This window comes from Cebus imitator, unplaced genomic scaffold, assembly GCF_001604975.1.
Source record: "Cebus imitator isolate Cc_AM_T3 unplaced genomic scaffold, Cebus_imitator-1.0 Scaffold273, whole genome shotgun sequence".
NCBI classification, from domain to species: domain Eukaryota; kingdom Metazoa; phylum Chordata; class Mammalia; order Primates; family Cebidae; genus Cebus; species Cebus imitator.
The window spans coordinates 1831730-1852608 of NW_016107588.1; the positions used below are offsets into that span (position 1 = coordinate 1831730).

The 20879-nt window shown below is 40.5% G+C and overlaps 1 protein-coding gene across 1 annotated transcript in view; it reads left to right on the forward strand.

Annotated features, from left to right (window-relative positions):
- Positions 1 to 20397, forward strand: part of PASD1 (PAS domain containing repressor 1) — a 66418-nt gene extending 46021 nt beyond the window's left edge. The window contains exons 9-15 of the mRNA XM_017500885.2: positions 7340 to 7463; positions 11511 to 11740; positions 15296 to 15447; positions 15822 to 16035; positions 16430 to 16902; positions 18167 to 18422; positions 20257 to 20397. Coding sequence (XP_017356374.1) covers positions 7340 to 7463; positions 11511 to 11740; positions 15296 to 15447; positions 15822 to 16035; positions 16430 to 16902; positions 18167 to 18422; positions 20257 to 20388 — 1581 coding nt within the window. The 3' untranslated portion in view covers positions 20389 to 20397. The remainder of the gene's footprint in view (positions 1 to 7339; positions 7464 to 11510; positions 11741 to 15295; positions 15448 to 15821; positions 16036 to 16429; positions 16903 to 18166; positions 18423 to 20256) is intronic.
- Positions 20398 to 20879: the final 482 nt, after the last annotated feature.

Genomic DNA, 20879 nt, shown 5'->3' on the forward strand with positions numbered 1-20879 from the left:
AAAAAAAAAAAAAAAAAAGCTAGAGAATAATCTTCCTTGACTCCATGCCCCAGGTGGTTGGGTCCCTAAGGCCTTGGACAGCCTTGGTCAGCCCCTTCCCTATGGCTTTGCCAGCCTCGTCCACCCAGAAGCTCTTACAGACTGGAGTCTGGGTTGTAGTCTTCTGCCAGCATGCTGGTGACTCCACAGTATTGAGATCTTAGGGGTAGCCCCATTCCCATGACTGCACTAGACATTGCCCTAGTTGGGGCTCTCTGTGGTGGCTTCACCCCTGCAACAAGTCTGCCTGGGCCCCCAAGCTGTCTGCGATATCCTTTGAAATCTACGTGGAAGTTGTCACTGCCCTATAGCTCTTGCACGCCACCCTCTGCAGAATCAGTACCATGTGGATGCTGCCAAGGCTCACTATTTGCATGTTTCAGAGTGGCAGGTAGAGCTGCACTTGAGACACAGCTGGGCAGTAGCCACAGTTGGAGAGCAGTGTCCTGAGTCAAGGCTTTCTGAAAACCTTGCCTTCAAGGTCCTCGCTTGCCTCAAAGATCTCTAAGATGTGTTTGGGGTCATTCTTCCATTTTCTTGATGAATAGTACCTGGCTTCCTTTTTCTGAAAGGGTCTCTTTAGCGAACACTAATCTCTTTAAAACAAACAAAGAAACAAAACCCTTAGTTTGCACTCCCAAACAAGCCTTTTCACCTATATGACCAGGCCCTGAATTTTCTAACTTTTTCCATTCTACTTCTCTGTTAATTATGAATTCTGTCTTTAAATATATTATCTCTGCTCCCACTTTACTACATGGAGATAAAAGTAACCATGCAGCTCCTTCAGTATTTTGTTTAGAAATTTCTTCCGGCAGAGATCCCAGTTCATAGCTCTTAAATTCTACCCAAAAGAGAAAAGCTTTTTGACATGGATGCAATTCAGCCAAGTTTATAACAAGGACGCCTTTACTCCTATTTCCAATACCTTGTTTCTCAGTTCCATCTGAGATCTCATTAGAATGGCCTTTACTGTCCGTGTTTCTACTAACATCCTGATCATGACCACTTAAGCAATCTCTGAGAAGTTCCAGACTTTCCCTACATTTCTTTTCTTCTGCTTATCCCTCACCAGAATCTCCCTTAACATTATATTTACAGAAATCTAGGCTTTTTCTAGCCTACTCCTCTAAATTTTTCCAGCCTCTATTCGTTACACAGTTCCAAAGCTGCTTCCGTGTTTTCAGGTATTTGTTATAGTAGCAAACCCACTCTGAGTACCAATTTTTTGTCTTAATTTATTTTGTGCTGATGTAACAATACCAGAGACTGAGTAATTTATAAAAAACAACAACAAAACAAAACAAAACAAAACATAACAGATTTTTTAAACACTCTGTAGGTTGGGAAGTCTAAGGTCGAAGCACCCACATTTGGTGAGAATCTTCTTTCTGTGTCATCCCAAGGTGGAAGAAGGGCAACCACACTAGTAAAAAGAAGAGGGAAGGGGCTGAACTTATCTTTTTATTGATATCTCACTCTTATGATAACGAATCTACTCATGAGAGAACAGCATTAATTAATTTATGAGAGAAGAGCCCTCATGACCTAAACACCTCTTAAAATTCTAACCTCTCAATATTGTTTCATTGGGGATTAAGTTTCCAACAAATCAACTTTGGGGCACATATTCAAACTATAGCACTAAGTATATATCTATGTTTCAGAATAAAGATAAACAATATAGTGATACAAAATATTCATTGCACTACAAGTTAAAATTAACAATAATGTGGCATTCGGTCAAAGATTACTAGGCACACAAAAAAGCAATAATATAGGAACTTTATTGAAGGGAAAAATTAATCAATAGAAACTCATCTGCAACAAACCCAGAACTAAAACTCATGGACAAAGATATTAGAACAACTATAACTGTATTGCATATGTTCACAATTTTAAGTAGAGATGTGGAAGATAGGGGAAATATCTCAAAGTAAAAGTTTAGTTAGATCTCTGCTGGGTGGGATTAGTTGCAGATTGGATGTTGTAGATTTAGTAGATCAGTGGATTTAAAGACAAAGCTTTGGAAACTCTCCAAAAATGAAATACAAGGAGAAAAAAAAAAAGTAAGAAAAGAACTTCAGCTCACTGTTGGAAACCTCAAACACCCAAAGACATATGTAAATGGAGTCTCAAAAGGGTAGGAGGGTGGTACAGAGAGAAAACTTTTGAAGTAATTATGGCCAGAAGTTTTTAACATTTGATGAAAGCTATAAACCTAAAGATTCAAGGATCTCAACTAAATCAAAGCAGAAGAAACTTGAAGAAAAACACACCAAAGCACTCAAGCCCCCTGCCAGGAAGCATCATAGTCTGGTCCATCAGCTGTTGTTCTAGGCAACCCTGTATTCAAAGAAGCATGTTCTACTGAAAACGGATGTTAATTGACAAGGTATTTAAAACAAGGTGTTTGTATTGGATATAAAGTTCCTTTCACAAAACTACCACCTCACCATTTGGACAGAAATGGCTAATGTAAAAACACTGATGCCAGTCCAAAGAAAATCCTTTTTAATTGACTCTGACCCAAATACTTCTCTTAATGATGAGTGTAGGGAACTTACGTTACTAGCCACTTACATTCTGCCATCCATCCCTAGAAATAGGTTGCTCCTTAGCCATGTTATGCTAAACAGGCATGTTTGTCAGAATTAGAGCTTGTGCATTGTCAGATTTCTTTTGCACCCAAATCCATTGTGCCAGGAGGTGGCAGGTGGGGTGGGATCTTCAGAAGCAGCTGTCTTTGAGTATGAACGAAGGGCTGAGTGGGATAGCGGAGACATAGTGCATATCAGACACAGAAGCAGTCTGCTAGAGCTGATTATGTGCAAACAAGAGGCCAGGGCAAACATGTTTTAGGCAATAATCGTGAAAGCATCTTGCACTGATTTTGTACCTACTATGGTAGGCACTTAGTCATTTACTAATTCAACAGATACTTATTTAAATGTCTAAAAAGTGGTCAAAGAAGGTAAGTCCTGAAGAATAATAATACTGAAAACTAAAGTGTATTGAGAACTTCCTATTTGTGCATTTGGCCGGGTGCTTAACTCCCACAGCAGACCTATAAAGCATTATCATTCCAGTTTTACAGATGGTAAATCTTGGAGCCTTGCTATTGAATAAGTTGCCCAAAGTCACACAATAAGTGTTAGAGCCAGGATTCAAACCCAGATCTGTCTGATTTCAATATCTATGTCTCTTACTACATAATGAGGCATCTACTTTTAAAACTATTTTGTCATATGGTTCTATTTGTTGAATGGTTTCCCTTTTGTTTTTTATATCTTCATTTACTGATTTATTGAACAATGATTTATTGAACACCTACCAGATACCAAACACTGTTATAAGTTGGGTGTTGGATTCATCAGTTAACAAAACAGTGAAAAATTGTTGCTCTAGAGAAGCTTACATTCGAACAGTGAGAAACAGACGATAACAAGATGAAAATATTAAATCAAGAAATCATTGATTAGAAGGTGACAAGGCATTGAAAAAATAGAGCAAGGTGAGGAGAATTGGGAATGCAGGAGGTGTGGAAGTACAATATTACGTATAAGCAAAGACTTGAAGAAAGTGAGAAAGCTAGCCATGAAGACATCTATGATCAGGGGAGACTATTTCAAGAAGAGGAAAAACTACTGCAGGGTTTTGAGGTGGATGCATGCTCGGTGTTTAGAGGAATAACAAGAAGGTGAGATCAGCTGGAGCAGAGTGAGCAAAGCTGAGAGTAGGTATTGATGAAGTCATAGATGTAATGGAGATCAGGTTGAGTAGGGCTTTGGAAGCCATTGTATAGATTTTGGCTTTAACACTGAATGAAATGGGGAACGATTAGAGTTTTGAGCAGAAAAATGGCAGGACCTGACTTGTTTGTTAAAAGAGTAAGTGTTGAGAATAGACTGGGAGGAAGGGCAGGGATGGAAGCTAAGGAGTCCAGTTAAGAGGCTATTAGCAGTCCAAATGAGAGATGATAATGGCTTGGAGCAGGTAGCAACCATAAAAGTTGTGAGAAGTGATCAGATACTGAATTATTATTATTTTTTTTGAGACAGAGTCTTGCTCTTGTCACCCGGGCTGGAGTGCAGTTGCGCAATCTTGGCTCACTGCAACCTCTGCCTCCCGGGTTTAAGCGATTCTCCTGCCTCAGCCTCCCAAGTAGCTGGGATTACAGGTGCATGCCACCATGCCTGGTTAATTTTTGTATTATTAGTAGAGACAGAGTTTCACCATGTTAAGTTGCTTGTCTGCAACTCCTGACCTCGTGATCCACCCACTTGGGCCTCCCAAAGTGCTGGGATTCTAGGCGTGGACCACCATGCCCGGCCCTCTGAAAATATTTTGAAGGAAGAGCCCTTGCATCTGTTGGTATTTGATGAGGGGTGTGAGAAAAAGAGAAGAGTTAGGGATGACTTCAAGGGACTTGATGTGAGCAACTGGTAGGATAATGTTGCATTAACTAAGATGAAAAAAATAAAAAATATGGAAAGAATTCACAAGCTTAAGGGTGTTTCTTTCTTTCTTTCTTTCTTTCTTTTTGGAGACAGGGTCTCTCACTCTCTTGCCCATACTGGAGTGCAGTGGCATGGTGGGCTCACTGCAACTTCTGCTTCCCAGGCTCAAAATGATCCTCCCACTTCAGCCTCCCAAATAGCTGGGACTACAGGCACACACTGCCACACTCAGCTAATTTTAAATTTTTTTTGTAGAGATGGGGTCTCGCTATATTGCCCAGGCTGGCCTCAAACTCATGGGCTCAAGCAGTCCTCCCACCTCAGCTTCTCAAAGTGTTGAGATTATAGGCATGAGCCACTGTGCCTAGCCAATGGTGTTTTCTTTTGGGGGAGGAGTAATATTAGAGACTTAGTTTTGAAAATGTTTATGACTGAGATTCCCATTAGACATCCAATTGGAGACATAATGCTGGACTGGAAATTTGAATTTCGGAATCATCAGCATGAATGGTTTTAAAGCTGTAAGCCTGGAGGATGGCCAATAAGGTAGATAGTAACAAGGGCCAAGGACTGAGCCTTGAAGTACACTCAAAGGAAAAAGATTAGTGAAAAAAAGGAGGAACTAGCAAAAGAGACTGACAAGTGACTAGTCAGGTAGGAAGTAAACAAAGTGAAGAAAGTATTTCCAGGAAGAAAGAATGGTGAACAATGTCAAATACCACTGATAGATTAGGTAGGTTGACAATTGAGAAATGACCGTTAGAGTCAGGACCTGTAGGTCATTGCTAAACTTGACAAAAGTTTTGGTGGAGTATAGTGGGGTTCAAGGAGATAATGTCTGATGAGAGTAGGTTTACAAGAGGATGGTGGAATTGGAGGCATTCTGTATAAAAAACTCTTGAGATATTTTTCTATAAAGGGAATCACATAAATGTAGTGGCAGGTAGAGAAAAAATAAGGTCCAGAGACAATTTCTAAACTGAGCATATTTTTAAAAAAAATTCTGCTCTATTTTATCTAGCATTTTGCCCATGTCTGTCCGATCTGCTGTCTTGATTGGAATCCCTATGGCCATTTCCCCACCACCCCCAAAAAAGTAAAATGCAAGGATCTCCTAAAAATTAGCCAGAGCACTTTTAACATTAAGCCACCACAGGGAAAATGCAAAGATCTGGGGACAAACTTTTGAATGCCCTTGTCCCCTCTCCCTTTACATATTTGTAGTTTACCTAACCATCAGATATTGAAGTTTGCATTTGAAGCCTACTCTATGTCCAACCTCAAAACCCATGTCTCTCTCTTCATATCCTTCAGGATACTATTCATGGAGACAATTATAGAATAAAAGTGAATCTAAAATTTCACTCAAAACTGTAAAAGCATGTTGATTATCTTCCTATCCCCATGTATGCATTTTCACCATACTCCTAATTGCATTTTAAATTGGTATCTTTTTGCTTCCAAAGTAGTTTACTGGCTTTGTTTTTTTCCAAGCCAATTACCATTACTGCGTGTGATGCTGTCATTTAAGTTAATTTAAGCTCACTGCATTTATATTGATAAGCTAAAACATATGAGTACCCAAAGTGGACATCTTAATTAACATTTGAGAATATAAATTTCTATTGAAAATAATCCAGGAAACAAAGAGGTAGTGATTAAATCGTTAGATGGCTATGAAGAAGAACCAAAGGAAGAGGACAGAGGCAGGTCATATCTCCTCTTAATGAATACCAATTCACCATAGTATCATAAATAATGAAAAGATTGTCACATCTCCAACAACATATCACTTATTTTAAGGAGTATAAAACATAATCACTTGAACAGTGAGGTTTCACAATTTTCTGAAGTTAAAATGCTGGGATGTGATCCAACAAACAGATTCCTTGTAGAAAAATCAGCATGGGTCTGTGTCTTAAGCCAATCCAAAACAAAAGCAAACACAATATTTTGTAAGGGATGTAAAAGATTTAACTGCCAAACCAGGTACTTAAATTTCATATAGACAGTGATCCACAGACTATTCAAAAAAGACCCAGTTGTTAAGGAACTATCACTCAATAGAAATATGTACACAGTTAAAGGCAACAAATGGCTCAAAGGTAGCCAGGCTTAGGAAAGAAAGCATTGAGTTTGGAGCCAATAGATTCTCTCTCTCACTCTGCTTCTGCCTGTCCATATGGCCTTACCCTCGTTGACACTATCAAATGATAACATTGCACTAGAAGCTCTTAGAGGCCTTTTCACCTCTCTGCTAAAAGTACTTTTGCCAATAATACTTACAACTTTAATCTGCCAAAAGATATGGAATGGTTGTTAAACAGCCCCCAGTTGGCCTTTTATTGGTCTAAGCCTAGGATGCATGTGCAGGAACTCTGGGAAAATAGCCTTATCAGTGAAGGTGCAGCTCTCCCACTGCTGTCCCATTTCTCTGTGAACCAGTGTGTTTGGGTTTAATAATGAGGAATGGGAGATGAGATGACTACTATCATTGGCTACTATCATGACAGCATCCTACTGACACCACTGAAATCCATAATTGTTTTTGCCATGCCTTTTGATCTATAAACATTTTTGATGCCTTTGTTTTTAGTGTTATGTATACTGTGTTTCTCTTATTGAGTTTGTCAATGTATACCTGTGGCATCTATAATCTCTGCTTGTTATCTTCCAGAGATATTTTTAAGGAGGTATTTGATGATTTTGTGTTAGGTTTTCAGTTGATTGCAGCAGTGTTAGAAATTGTGATGTGAAATGCATCAATTTGTATTCTGCCTGTGTTTCCTATTCTAACTCCAAAATGCAATGTCCTATCTTTCTTTTTTGGAAATTTATAGGACCAAATTGAGATTACACAGGTTAAGCACCGTGGACCACAAGACATTCGTGTAACTGCTGTAGATTCTGATTCAACTTGTTGCTCCAGCACAGTTTCCCTGGATAATATTCCTGAATCTCCAGGTAGGTACATTTATGCATTTGGATAGGGACTATCAGAAGAAAAATAGTCACCTACAGGGTAATTACAGTTTTTCACATGAATATAACGCTGTATTTATAATAGTGTGAAATCACAGAGTGAAGTCCAACTTTCTTCATCTCCTGTAAATATTTGAGGTGATGATTTGAGAATAATAAAAATAAGTATTTCATCACAGTTTCAAGTGCTTGGAAATGGTCTGCTCTCCTATGTAATTTTAATCTTCTAAAAATTGATGCTGTATCTCAGTCCTTGAAGGAATAGCATTTTATCTTTTTATACTCATGTAGTCTATTCTGCTATGACACAGTATTTGGATTCCAGAGAAATCTCTTGTCATTGAGTTTTCATGGCAATAAAAGGGGAAAGTGAGTCTCTAAAAAACAGTGATATTTATTTCATGAGTTTCAATATGAAAGACATTTCATAACTATAATTGTATAAAACGTACAAAATTTAAGGAAATGGTGGATGCATAACACAGATCATATCTCCTAATTAATCCTGTCATAAATAATCAGTATGTGGAATCTTCATATATAGAAATAATAAGCTTTGTTTTAATTTTTATTTCACTCTTTTTTCAGTTTTTAAATCCTATTTTAATATCTTCACTTAACAACTCTTAGTTAACAACTTTTCCATTGTTGCTATCAATCTCAAAGCTGTGTTTAAAAAAATCCTTCAAAAACAATTGATTTTTGGCAGGAGAGGCCAAACTCCATGAACTCATAATTGTGATTTCTAAAATTTATAAGAGCAATGATTACTTTAAACCTATTTATCTGGACTTACCATTGTAACTTTGCTATAGATAATTATTTGTATTTACTACTGTTAAGCCAATGGTCGAGAAATCCTTATAACCTTCCACAGATGACTATTCCAACAAAATGAGCATACTGAGATGGTTAGCCGTTATGGCTCATAAGGTAGAAGTCAAGTAGCTCATAGGTTTCTCGCTGTCACTTATAGATAATTTAGTAGCTTTGTTTACTTGGAATCAGAAAATTAAAAAATGCTAAACTGATTTGGAAAATGGTTTTTAGTGGAAAAAGAGTTAAGGAGAAAGATTTAACCAAGGATCTAAACACTGGAAGTATCCAGAAATCAGAATTTTCCAAAATATTTTCAATGGTCATCCCAAAATCATGCTATGATTAAAGGGCAATTTGTTCACACCCATAGCATGGTACGGTATGCAACCCCACACTGCAAAGAGCAGGTAGGAGGTGACAGAGTGGGTCACTTTGCCTAATCAAGATGTTTCTCTTTTCCAAACTTTTAATCTTGAAATAATTTTGGACTTAAAGAGAGTTGCAAAAATAGCACACAGAAAAAAAATAGAAAAATAAGCGAAAGATCCCATTTAGGATAACCTTCGTTTAGCTTCCCCTAATGTAACATTTTACATACCCATAGTACAACTGTCAAAACTAAGAAGTTAACATTGATGCAAAACTTTTAAGTGAGATTCAGCCTTTATTCAGTTTTCCCAGAAAGGTTTTTTTTTTTTTTTTTTTTCTGTCCTGATAACTAACCCAGGATCCCTCATTGAATTTAAACAATACGTCTTTTTAGTTTACTCCAGTCTTTAACAGTGTCTCAGTCTTGCTTCTTTTTTTTTTTTTTTAATCTGATACTTTTGAAGAACATGGGCCAGGTATTTGGTAGAATGTCCCTCAATTTGGACTCGTCTGATGATTTTTCAAGATGAGATTGAGGTCTTGCACTTTGAGAAAGAATACAACAGATGTGATGTGCCCTCCTTAGTGCATCATATCAGAATATACGTGATGGAATATTTCATTGCTGGTGGTGTTAACTTGATTGCCTGGTTAAGGTGGTACTGTTTTCCCCTTTGTACTTACCAAATATTTGAGGAGAGGTACACTGATAACATACAAATAATGTTTCCTGTTTCTCCTTAAACTCTCCTTCACATTGTAGCATCATCAGTGGAATTGGCCTGCAGCAGTTACTCCTGTGGTGTTCTAGTGCCAATTTTTTTATTTCCCTCATTCCTTATGTATTTAGAAACTGCAATCTTGCTGTACTAAAGAGCTGTTTCTTGTCTCTCTTTCATTCATTTATTCATTCATTCATTTACATCAGGATGATCTCGTGGGCATTTTTTAATTATTTGGTTTGTAATTCAATACCATCATTTTAAAAAATTGTCTCAACTTTGGCTCACTCATGGGGCTCTTTTAGGTTGGCTCCCTTGTCCTTTTACCATGTCTACGTCTTTTTTTTCCCTTCACTTACTTATTTCCATTATTGCAAGTTGTTGAAAACAATCCCTTCTTTAAGGAACCTTACTTAGGTCCTTTATTTGGAGAGTGGTATTTAGAAATGAAGATCTGGGTGGTAGTTGCACTCATTGTTACAGATGTGTCACCATTTCCAAGCCCTCTCAGTGGACAATGCCAGGAAAGATGTCTATTCATACTAACCTGTGCAAGCATAAACACCCATCTGTATTTATTTCAGCATGTAACAAACAAAAGCAACAACAACAACAGGAGTTCATTGATATCTCCTACTCCAGTCCATTACCATAGGGTTCATTCTACACTTTTCTGTGTGTTTATTTGTAATTTGTATCTCAGACAGTGATAAACCTGGCTCTTATCTATCATATGTTTATTGATTTTTTTTTCAATGCATAAACGTTCATAAAAAGTAGTTTCACAATTGCTAACCTGTATCCCTTAAGAAACAAATTTACCATTTGGAATAAGTTTGAGAATTAGTTTGAGTGTGCAGGTGGCGGTTGTTGTTATTGTTGTTGTTGTTGTTGTCTTTAACCTTGCAGCATCTGGGCAAACCTCTGTTTTCCAAAGTTGCTACGTCAGCTTCTTTATTTTTCACCCCGTCACTGTGGATATGCCATTTATTTGTAATAGAAGTAGATTCATTTATTACAGGCTGCGTTTTCACCTGGGTTTTCCCACCTCCTGATCAATTCATTTTCAATTTATGTACAACAAAATTCACTATTTGTGATATATAGTTCTATTGATTTTGACAAATGGTAAGAGTCATGTATCCATCACCACAGTACCAAACAGAATAGTTCCATCATCCCCAACATTACTTTGTGCTCCTTCTTTGTACTGAATCTTGGTTTCCCATCCCCTGACAACCATTGAGGTGTTTCACCTCTGCAGGTTTCCCTTTTCCAGAATGTCATGTAAGACGAATCATATGATATCTAGGCTTTTTGGCCTAGCTCCTTTCACTTAGCAAAATGCATTTAGGATTCATCCATGGTTCCATAAATCAATGATTCATTCCCTTTTATTGCTGAGTAGTATGACATCTTATGAATATACCAGGTTTTAAAACTTCATTCACCAGTAAAAGAACATCTGGGTTGTTTCCAAGTGTTTTTTGATCGTGAATAAACTACTTTAAACCTTTGCATAGAAGTTTTCGTGTTGTGTGCATATACGTTTTCAACTTCTGGGTGTAGGACTGCTGGGTCATTTGGGAAGTATGTGTTTAACTTTATTAGAAACTGACAAAATGTTTTCCAAAATGACTGTACCATTTTACATTATTGAAATAATGTTTTCCACTGTGCTTTTCAGGGCTCCTGAAACCAAGTCATGTCATAACACCTCCCAGAGCACTTTGAGCACTCCTGAGGTCCCACATTCTGGGTAACCCAATTGTTCAGAAGTCATTTATGACTAGATTAATTTGGTTTTATCAGTTGGATGATACCAAATCTCCAGAAGCAGAGCCAAAATAATTTTATAATGAATGAAATGACACTAACAACTGCAGTGGGTTTAAGCACTAGCTTAAGGTGGAGAACAGGCAGTGGTAACTTCACTCTCTCCCTGTTCTTCATTTTCAAATATGAACAGATTTTTAAAATAATATTCTGAATGATTCCTGGCACCTGGCACACCTCATCCTTAACATGGAGTAAAATGACTCTCTTATCCAGTCTTTTTGATAGCATTAATACTTTTGCTTTTAAGTCCTGAACTCACCTGTGCTTTCTTCCTCAACATTATTATCCTTGCAAGGTTTTCAATTTGAGCCTGAGGTGAATCCGTTGTACAAGGCAGAGCCAGTGGACCTGGAGTTCTCGGTGGACCAGGAGGACTCAGTGGACAAGGAGGGCCCAAAGGGCCAGCAGGACCCAGAGAACCTAGTGGATCTGTTGGACCAGACAGGCCTGATGGATTCCATGGACACAGAGGACTCAGTGGACCTGGAGACTGCTGGCACCAGTGCTCAGGTACCTCTGAAAGTCTCAGTTCACTTGCTTCACACATTTATCTAAACAGCTAATCTTGCAAAGCCCAAATTTTCACTCTTGTGATCAGCTTCACTTTGAAGAAGGTATGTTTGTTACTTTTTCAAAACTACCACTATTTCTATTGTACTGGATTTTCAAATGCAGCTGATAACTCAATGGACCTTCACAAACAGGGAGGTGGGAGGCTCTCTAAGTACCAAATCCCTGTGCTCTTCTTAATATGAAATCCCAAGGACACTGTACTTGACGGAAAGTTTGAGCCAAATAGGAAGCTTAGCTACTAAGAAAAGGTGGTATTTTTAAGAGCCCTGCTCTTAACCACCTGTTAGAGCAGGCTAACCATCTAGAGGGAAGACAACCTTCTGGCCTACTCATACCAACCCTCTGCCTGCACTACAAGCTAGGTTTTCCCAGTGGAATTTTTATTAGGTTAGAACATGCATTTCAGAGTATTAGATATACCTAATCTTGAAACGTTAGTACCAATGTACAGTGCAAAGCGAAATAAAAATGGTTGGATTAACTTCTGTGTAGCTCCTCTACCCAATTTGTACAATCATCTTTTATATTAGACAGAATTATTAAAATCAGGATTAGAACCCAAGCTAATGAGTTTATGGTCAGTTAATGTGGAATTGCATGCGTTTGTCACTGAGCCTAAGATTAGTCACTCAATTTCTAATGTCAAAGGGATACTCATCTAATGAAAATAATTAAGGGCTAGAACACAATTGAGTTTGGCCTCAACAGTGTGGCCTTGGAAAATTCCTGAGCCTCAGTTTCTCCATGTTGAAATGTCTTGGTTTGCAGGGATTTGCAGACTGCCGTGAAAAACCTTTGAGATATTTAAAAGGAAATTTCTGTGAAAATTCATTTTGTCCTGATTTATGTCCTTATTATGACAAAATTTGTGGTCCCCCCTTTCACTGTTGACAGGTTTATCTTCTCTTTTGAATTAACTTGTAGTTAAATTTTTGAGTATTACTTTTTTGAAAAAAAATCACCAAAACAACCAGCAATGTAAGTGTGTCATCTGGCTCTGCGTGTCCTAGTGTATTAGGCTTATTTCTGGATGCCATGTATCAACAACCTGGAGTGTATCCGGAAGTTGGAGACCAGGATGAGGAAGGGGCTGGAAAACATCTTAATCAGTTGCTGAAGACACTAGAGAAGGGAATAATGGTGAGGGACAGGACAGCTTTATACAAATAGTTAAAGGGTCATAAGGTGGAAGATGTGGTTCCAGAGGATCAAGGAAGCAGTCTGGCACTATTAGCCCTTCTCAGATAGATTAGGTCACCTCTCAAAATAGCAAGTCTCCTGTAATTCAGTGGAAAGGTTAGAGCCAATGTTTGGCAGTCCATTTTCCAGGAACAGCAAAGAGAAGATTCCTACTTGGAGAGGGTGAGAGGATGTGATAACCTGTAAAGTTTGTTTCTTCCAGTCCTAAGTTTAGAGGGGTGTGTGTGTGTGTGTGTGTGTGTGTGTGTGTGTATTGGGTTTTTTTTTGGTCTAGTGAATGTCTGCTTTCTTATAGGAAGAGACATATAATACATAGAGAAAGAGGGACAATTTGAACAATTTTCAATGGACTAAAAATACATATATAATTTTTATTCCAAATGATGAGAAAACAACTTGCAGGGTATTCTCTCTCTTTCTCTCAACTCATCTATGTACTTATATTACTCGTAAAGGTTATTGATGGACCACAGTATAAGTCTATTTTTGGTTTCTAGAAGTTGCAAGTGTGTGGACCTTTTTCTTATTTTAATATTGTAAATTCTTTATGGATCAGGACTGTGGCTCTCTGACCTTGTTTATGGGCATGGTATACAGCACAGTTCAGGGCAAATAGCAATTGTTCCCAGGCCCTACTTCCAGCCTTGAAAGATAGTTCCTTTCCAAGGATCTCATCTCTTTTCTGTCCCTCTCAGCCAATCAGCTGAGAAGTCCTATCCACCTTTTTTGTGTTTGTTTTTCAAGAGACAGGGTTCTTGTTTTGTTGTCCAGGCTGGTTTCGTGCCTCAAGCAGTTCTCCCACATCAGCCTCCTGAGTAACTGGGATTACAGATGCAAGCCGTCACACCCAGCTCAGTTTCTTTTTTATTATTGCTTTTCAAACTTCATTTTACTTTAAGATATTGTGGATGTTAATCTTTTTCTTAGAATTTTGTTTGTTTATTTTTGATATAGTTGTACATGGTTTTGGAGGTAATGTGATATTTGAATACATGTATACAATACTTAATGATCCAATCAGGGTAATCAGGGTAACACATTTTCTTTAGCCATTTGTCTGTTGGGCTAATTTCAAATTTTGGCTATTGTGAATAGTACTGCATGAACATGGGGGTGCAGGTATCTTTTTGATCTAGATTTCCTTTCTTCTGGTGTATACCCAACAGTGGGATTTGCTGGATCATATGGTAGCTGTATTTTTAGTTACATGAGGAATCGCCATACTGTTTTCCATAGTGGCTGTACAAATACATTCCTACCAACAGTATATGAGTATTCTCCTTTCTCCACATCCTCACCAGCGTTTGCTGTTTTCTTAATTTCTCTCAAATGGTGTCCTTTCCTTTTTATATCATCTACCTCTAGTTTGTTCCACGCCCCTGTTATCTCTACCTTGAATTACTCCTACAGCCTTATAATTGACTTGTCCCAAACTCCAAGCTTCCTTTGTCCCACCACTTCATCTTCTGCACGGGTACCAGAAGGGATGTTTTACAACTGAGACCTGAGCATGTTACATCCCTGATAAGAACACACCTTCTAGCAGCAGTGCCACGTGGCAAATGAATAAAATCTGAGTTCCTTGGCTGCCTGAACCTGTACAAAACTCTGGCTTCTCCTCCATATGTCACCTGCCTTACTCCTTCTGTTCCAGTCAATATGGAGCATCATTTGCCCTGTAACACACTCTCTACTTTTATAAACCTGTATGTTTGCTTCCTTCTAGATGTGAGGCTGTTATCCAAGTTAAAATTAGATTTCCAGGACCTACAGAAGAGTCCACCTAAGTACTGTAATTGTTCATGAGAACAATGACAGTATCTACTTTTCAGGGCTCTGTGAAGATCAGACCTGTGAGTTTTCATACAGTGCTTAGAAGAGTGCCTGGAACAGAGGAAGTGCCAATTGATGATTTTCATTATTGCATTGCTAGCAGGGACCCTATTGGTGGACTGTCATTTGTGATTTGACCTAGGGGTAGAATACTTTGGCACTGGCCTGTGACTTTTCCACTAAGGACTTTAGGCAGGTCGTTTAATGTCTCTGGGCCAATTCTACATCTTTCTTTTTGGGAAAAGAATCAGGTTAAATGATCTGCATGGTCCATTTCTTATCTAGAAGTCCCAAATTCTCTAACCATGTTTTCAAACTTTCTAGTAATGAATGAAATCAGGATTTGAGTGCTACCATTTGCATTCTCAGTCTTTCAGAAATTTTGAAGTGAAACACTATGGTAAGACTTGGAGAAACCACTGTCCCTGTACATGAACCATAAGTAATTCCTACCCACAGCCATCGCAGCTGTTATCACCAGTTGTATACAGCATCATTAGCCAGGAACTGGACCTGATAAAGAAGTTGAAGGAGCAACTTGAAAAGAGGACTCAGATGCTGCATGATACCATCCAAAACCAGCAGGATGCACTGGAAGTGATGATGAATCGGTTTCAGACACGTCAGGCTGCTAGGTTTCAGGTCAGAGACCGTTCTATATAAGTGGCAGATGGAAGAGGAGAGAGGGACCTTGGGAGGCCTTAAGGAGTTAGTCAATAGGGCCTGCAGTTAGTGACAGCTGCTGCCCACAGGGTGACATGGGATATCTAAAGTGATCTCCAGTGGGAACTTAGAGTTTTTCCCTTTTGCTCTTGACTACAAGAGCTGAGATTGGCCCAGCCAGGCCTTGGCAATGGTAGGTGTGACTTCCATATAGCCAAGGCTTCCTGCAGGCTTGCCTATGGGCAGTCCTGCTCCATGCCCAGCTTGTCTTGTGCGCTAAGGAAAGTGTGGACTGTGAATAAGACCTTTGTGATACTGTGTCCTTACAGAAGCAGCCAAACACATCACACCACATTGTCAGTCTTGATCATCAACCTTTGGAGGCAGTGTCCATGAAACAGCAGAAACAACACACTGGGCAAGTGAAGCGGTCTCTCCCACATCCCAAGGAGATCAAGCGACTCTGTGATTTATCTTTATACAACTCTCTCAAAAACACTAGGAAGCTTCAGGAACCTTGTGCTGCCTTTACCCAGGTATGGAAATGCTGTTTTAACTGTGTGTCTGAAAGGGGATTTTGTTTTCTTGAGGACTTTGACTCACCTGTTTCTCCTTAAGGGGTAGAGGCTATCCAGTTGGCTGCAATTTATTTGCCCAAGATAGTAAAAAATCCTGGGCTACCTAGACCTGAATGCACATGCTAGACCATGTATACATACATGTACATATGTGCTAGATTAGCAGACTCTCGCTGCCAGGTGTATGGCTGCAACTAGTATCCAGTCTAACAAGTAGACAGTCACAGTATGTGCAGAGAGGCTCAACTGTTGTTGCCTTTTGCTTTGCGAAAATTGAATAGGAGTGTTAAATAAATTTCTGGTAGGCTCTTGCAGACACCAGGGTCCTTTTATCTCTTGCCTTTTGATACAGCAGCAACTGGCACAGCAAGAACAACGTCTGAAGGAGCAGCAGCGGCAGCTACGAAAGCGGCTGCAGCAGCTGAGGGAGCAAAGGAAAGTGCAGAAGCAAAAGAAGATGCAGGAGAAGAAGAAGCTACAGGAGCACAAGATGCAGGAGAAGAAGAAGCTGCAGGAGCAGAGGCAGCAGAGAAAAAATAAGCTGCAGGAACAGAAGAAGTGGCAGATGCTGCAGAAAGGGACAAAGAAGGGCCAGCAGAAGCAGCAGCTGCAAGAGCAGCCACTGAAGCGTAATGTCATCGTGGGGAATCATACGCTGCAGATATGCCTGCAAAACCCAAGTGGTGTAACTGAGCCCCTCTGCAATAACCCTGTTAGATTTTTGCAGACTCAACCCATTGTTGTTCCTATCCAGATAGTAGCTGAACAACAGCTCTCTGGCTATCAAGATGGAAACTCTGGGCAACAAGAAGATGAGAGTCAAAGGTAAGACATGCATGGAATGGTGATAGGTGCTGTGATCATTGCTTTTCCCTCATGGCTGGATCCCATGCCTGAGACCACAGACAAATGACCTGTCCATGTGACACCAGCAGCCCTCTCATCAACAGCAGCTTGCTCTCAACTTATCTTCTCTGTGGCTACTGCCATCAATGCCTCTGCATGTGTAGCACATGGCTAAGCATCCATTGATGGAACAAAGGGGTGCCCATGAAGAAAGGACTAGATAAGGAAGCCTCAATGCTAGGGAATTAGCCCACAAACCTTGAAATCACTTTGTTGGATTCCCCAAGCCCGGTCTGTTGCACAGGGCATCTATGGACAAGTCTTTTGTGTCCAAAGCTGAATAACTTCTGGGCTTCCAGTTTCATTCTCTAACTTTCCTGGAATCTGGTGATTCCACTAGACCAAGTGCAGGTATCTCCATAGCATTTATGAAAAGTAGGAGGGAAGTGAGAGTGAAACAATTGCTAAATTGCTGAGATCAGCCAAGAACACATGAAGGTTGAGTCCTGAGTGGGAGTATAAGGACACAAACACATTTCTGCTCGATAATAAGGTCTTCAGCTTCAAGTGCTAGAAAGAGAAGGTTCTGCTCAGCAATGAAAGGATTGCTTAGCACATAGCGGGGGCCCACTAAATAGTTTTGAATGAATACTAGGTTTCTGAGACGGGTCTCCCAAAGCTCTCCGGACTTCCTTCTGGGCTTTTATTTAGAATCAGTGACTTTGACATGTAGACTGCTTTAGGGCCATATTGCCCACCTGACCTGATCATCAGAATCCACCTGAGGAGGGTGTGGAAAGTATAGATTCAGAGCCTGGATGGGGCTCAAAAATCTATATTGATCACAAGACTTCCAGGCTTAGGGTTGTGTAGAGAGCACTGGATTTGGAGTTTGGAAATCTGTCTTACAGTCTCTGCTCAGCCACTAGCTTCCTGAGTTCTTTCAAGGTAGATGACATGACTTGCCCAAGGCCACAGAGAGCATAGCTGTGGCAGAACCAAGACTGTCCAAGTAATTTAAATAAAACCATTTGAGACAAGGGATTGTAATTTCTTTCAGTGTCTACATTCACTTTCCTTTGATAAGTTGAGTCTTAGTCAGCCCAAAGTGAGAATACAAACAAGTAAATCCTGTGGTGTGGCTACAAACCAAATGTGCCTGAAGCACCTACTGATGACCATGTGGGTGTCTCATTGGTTATGTCCAGATCCATGTCACTGCAACAGATTATTTCTCTTACAGTTTTCATCCTGAGGAGAATCAGGAGCCCACTATGAGCCACCTGCCATTGGTAGATACCCCAAACTCTGGGGCGATTTCTTCTTCCAGCATTACTCCCATAAGTTCAGACTCAACCATAAGCACCGTGGAGATCCCACAGGATTACGTCCATATTTGGGAACAGCTGTCTGATCCATGCGATCAAGTTGTTATCCAACTGAATACTTGGACTTGCGATGAGCAGGGCACCATGCACAGCCAACCCATCTACCGTCAGGTATGCTACAGCCTTCTCCTTTTCCCTCCAGCACAGGTCAACAGGGATTCTGGGCCCTTTCCTCATAACACACACCCCAAGAGCATGCTGTGTGTGAGAGCCAGACTTCAAAGCTGAATACACTTGAGGGCAGTTACTCACATGACGGTAGCACTCATTGCTGAGTAAAAGTATTCTCTGCAAGGTTCCTCAAAAAAGTGAACCGGCCTAGTGGATCTTGGATGCAATCTGACTGAAACTTCTCTCAAAAGTATGTTACATGGGCAAAGTGAGCCATGCCATTTTTTGAATCTGAGCTCATTGTCTGATCCCAAGCCTCTTGCCAGATTTATGGATCTTTAGTTCTGCTACAAAATCTAGGACCTAGTGTAAGTATGTTTCCTTGCACTAAAAATAAACCTAGGGCCCCTCTGTTTAATGTGTTTGGTATCCGTCTATGGGGTACCCTGTATTCTGAAGGGCAGGCCTACCTTGGGGACCATCTGCAGTGGCCATGTTTCCAGGATAGAAGCTGGTCCAGATGGCAGTTACATAGCAGGTTTTGCTCCCAGCAGGCCATGTGGGGACTCCCCACACACAAATTTCACTAATGAACTGAACTTACAAAAGGTGTTTTCACTGGAGCTTTAAAAATCTTACTATAGCTTAACCTTTTTTTTCTTCAAACAAAAAAGTAAACCAAAACAACCACAAGAAATAGTAAGCTAAGGCAAAAAGGAGTTTAAATATTTTAAGCAAGCAAAGGCATGATTATTTTCACATATACACCTTGATCATCCGTGCCACCAGTACTGCAAGAAACTTGGTCACTTAGAGGGACTGCTCACATGGAGAGATCAGAGGGGGAAATAGGTCCTGTGGTTCCGTTACCAAGCCAGACTTTGTTGAGAACTTTTTATGCCTTTATGCCTATTTTTGAGGCACTTTCCCTCCTAGAGGGGATTCTGAGAGGCCAAACCAGCACAAGGCTGAGCACATAGCCCAGGGAAGTGGGGAAGGTCAGATTCTGCAAGGTTGCTCAGCTGGAAGAAAGCAGTGGAAGAGCCAAGGGCAGGACCATGTCAGAGCTTCCCTGGCCACAAATCCTCAAGGGCTCACTGCTATCCTCAGAATGAAGCCTAAGCTCCTCCTCTTAGCGTCCCAGCCCTCACTACCCTGCCCTGGTTTATCCCTACTGCCTTCTGGAACCTTTCTACCTACAAGTCCCCAGACACCTCCAGCTGTCTGCCCAGAGCCCAGCCATGCTCCTTGTGCTCCCAGTGTCCTCTCCACCCCCTTGAGTCTCACTCACTGAAATCTTGCATCACCTTGCAACATAACCCAAGGAATCCCTCCTCCCTAACCAGAAAAGACCTCCACAGCCAACACTTTGTAACACCATCTTTGTATCCATTCTTCCTCCCTCCTCCACACTCCAGTGTGGATTGGTACCTCTCCTGCCATTTTGTTAAAGTGGGCCAATTAGCTGCAAATCAGAGTCAGCATGGAAATCACTGAGTCCAAGGCCCAAGACTAGTGGCCTTGGCTGGCCATGGCTGGCAGAGAAGCTGGAAAAGGGAAGGCCAGACACAGATCCAGGAGCTTTAAGGCAACTTTGAGAAAGTCTGGGTCTGCTTCTGCTGCTCTTTAAGCCAAGATGCTGTTGGGAGAGAGAGGAGCAGATGAACGTCATCTTCTCCAGCTCTCCCGCCTACCATCACCTTGAAGGCTCATGTTCCAAAGAGGTATTTCTCAGCAGCTTGCCTATTTGAACTAAAGGGATCCTCCCACCACCAAAAAATGGGCCCATGAACTCTAGTAAAACATTCCACCTTATTTCACTTTTTCCTGGCAGGTGCAAGTTTCTGACATAGGAGACGAGGAACCTCCTAGTCAACAGGCTTTCCAAGGCCCTGCTGCATACCAGCCAGACCAGATGAGATACTTGACACCTGAGGAGCAGCATGGCTCAAACAAGCAGCGCTAGCAGTACTTTCATGACCAACGATGAGGGGAAATGGGGGTGGGGCCAAGCCAATGAGGTCTGCATGACCAGGGGACCTTCAAGGTGCATAAAATCCCTTGGAGTAGGGGTTGGGGTTAGAGAAATAATTGTTTCCTGATAGATTATGTTTGTAATTGTTTATTAAGCACAGCCTGTTTCTTGGAAGTTATGCTGCAGAGGCAGCCTGTGATCCGTAGTATGCTAGGGTGTGCCAGCAGGCAGCCACAGCTGGCTCTGGTGTCCCATCTGCCCTGTGTCCTGCTTTGCATATCCACATTCCACCACAGGAAGGTAGTCTGCTGAGAGTTTGCTCAAATTTTTCAACACAAAGAAAAAACCAAAAAAAAATGCCAGAGTCCTTTTTAATCTAGTAAATCTAGAGGCTGTTTTGTCTTAGCCACAAGAATTCTGAAGTCTTGACCCTGATGATCAAGCCCTGCCTTCCCTCCATAGTCTTGCTGGAGAAGCCCAGA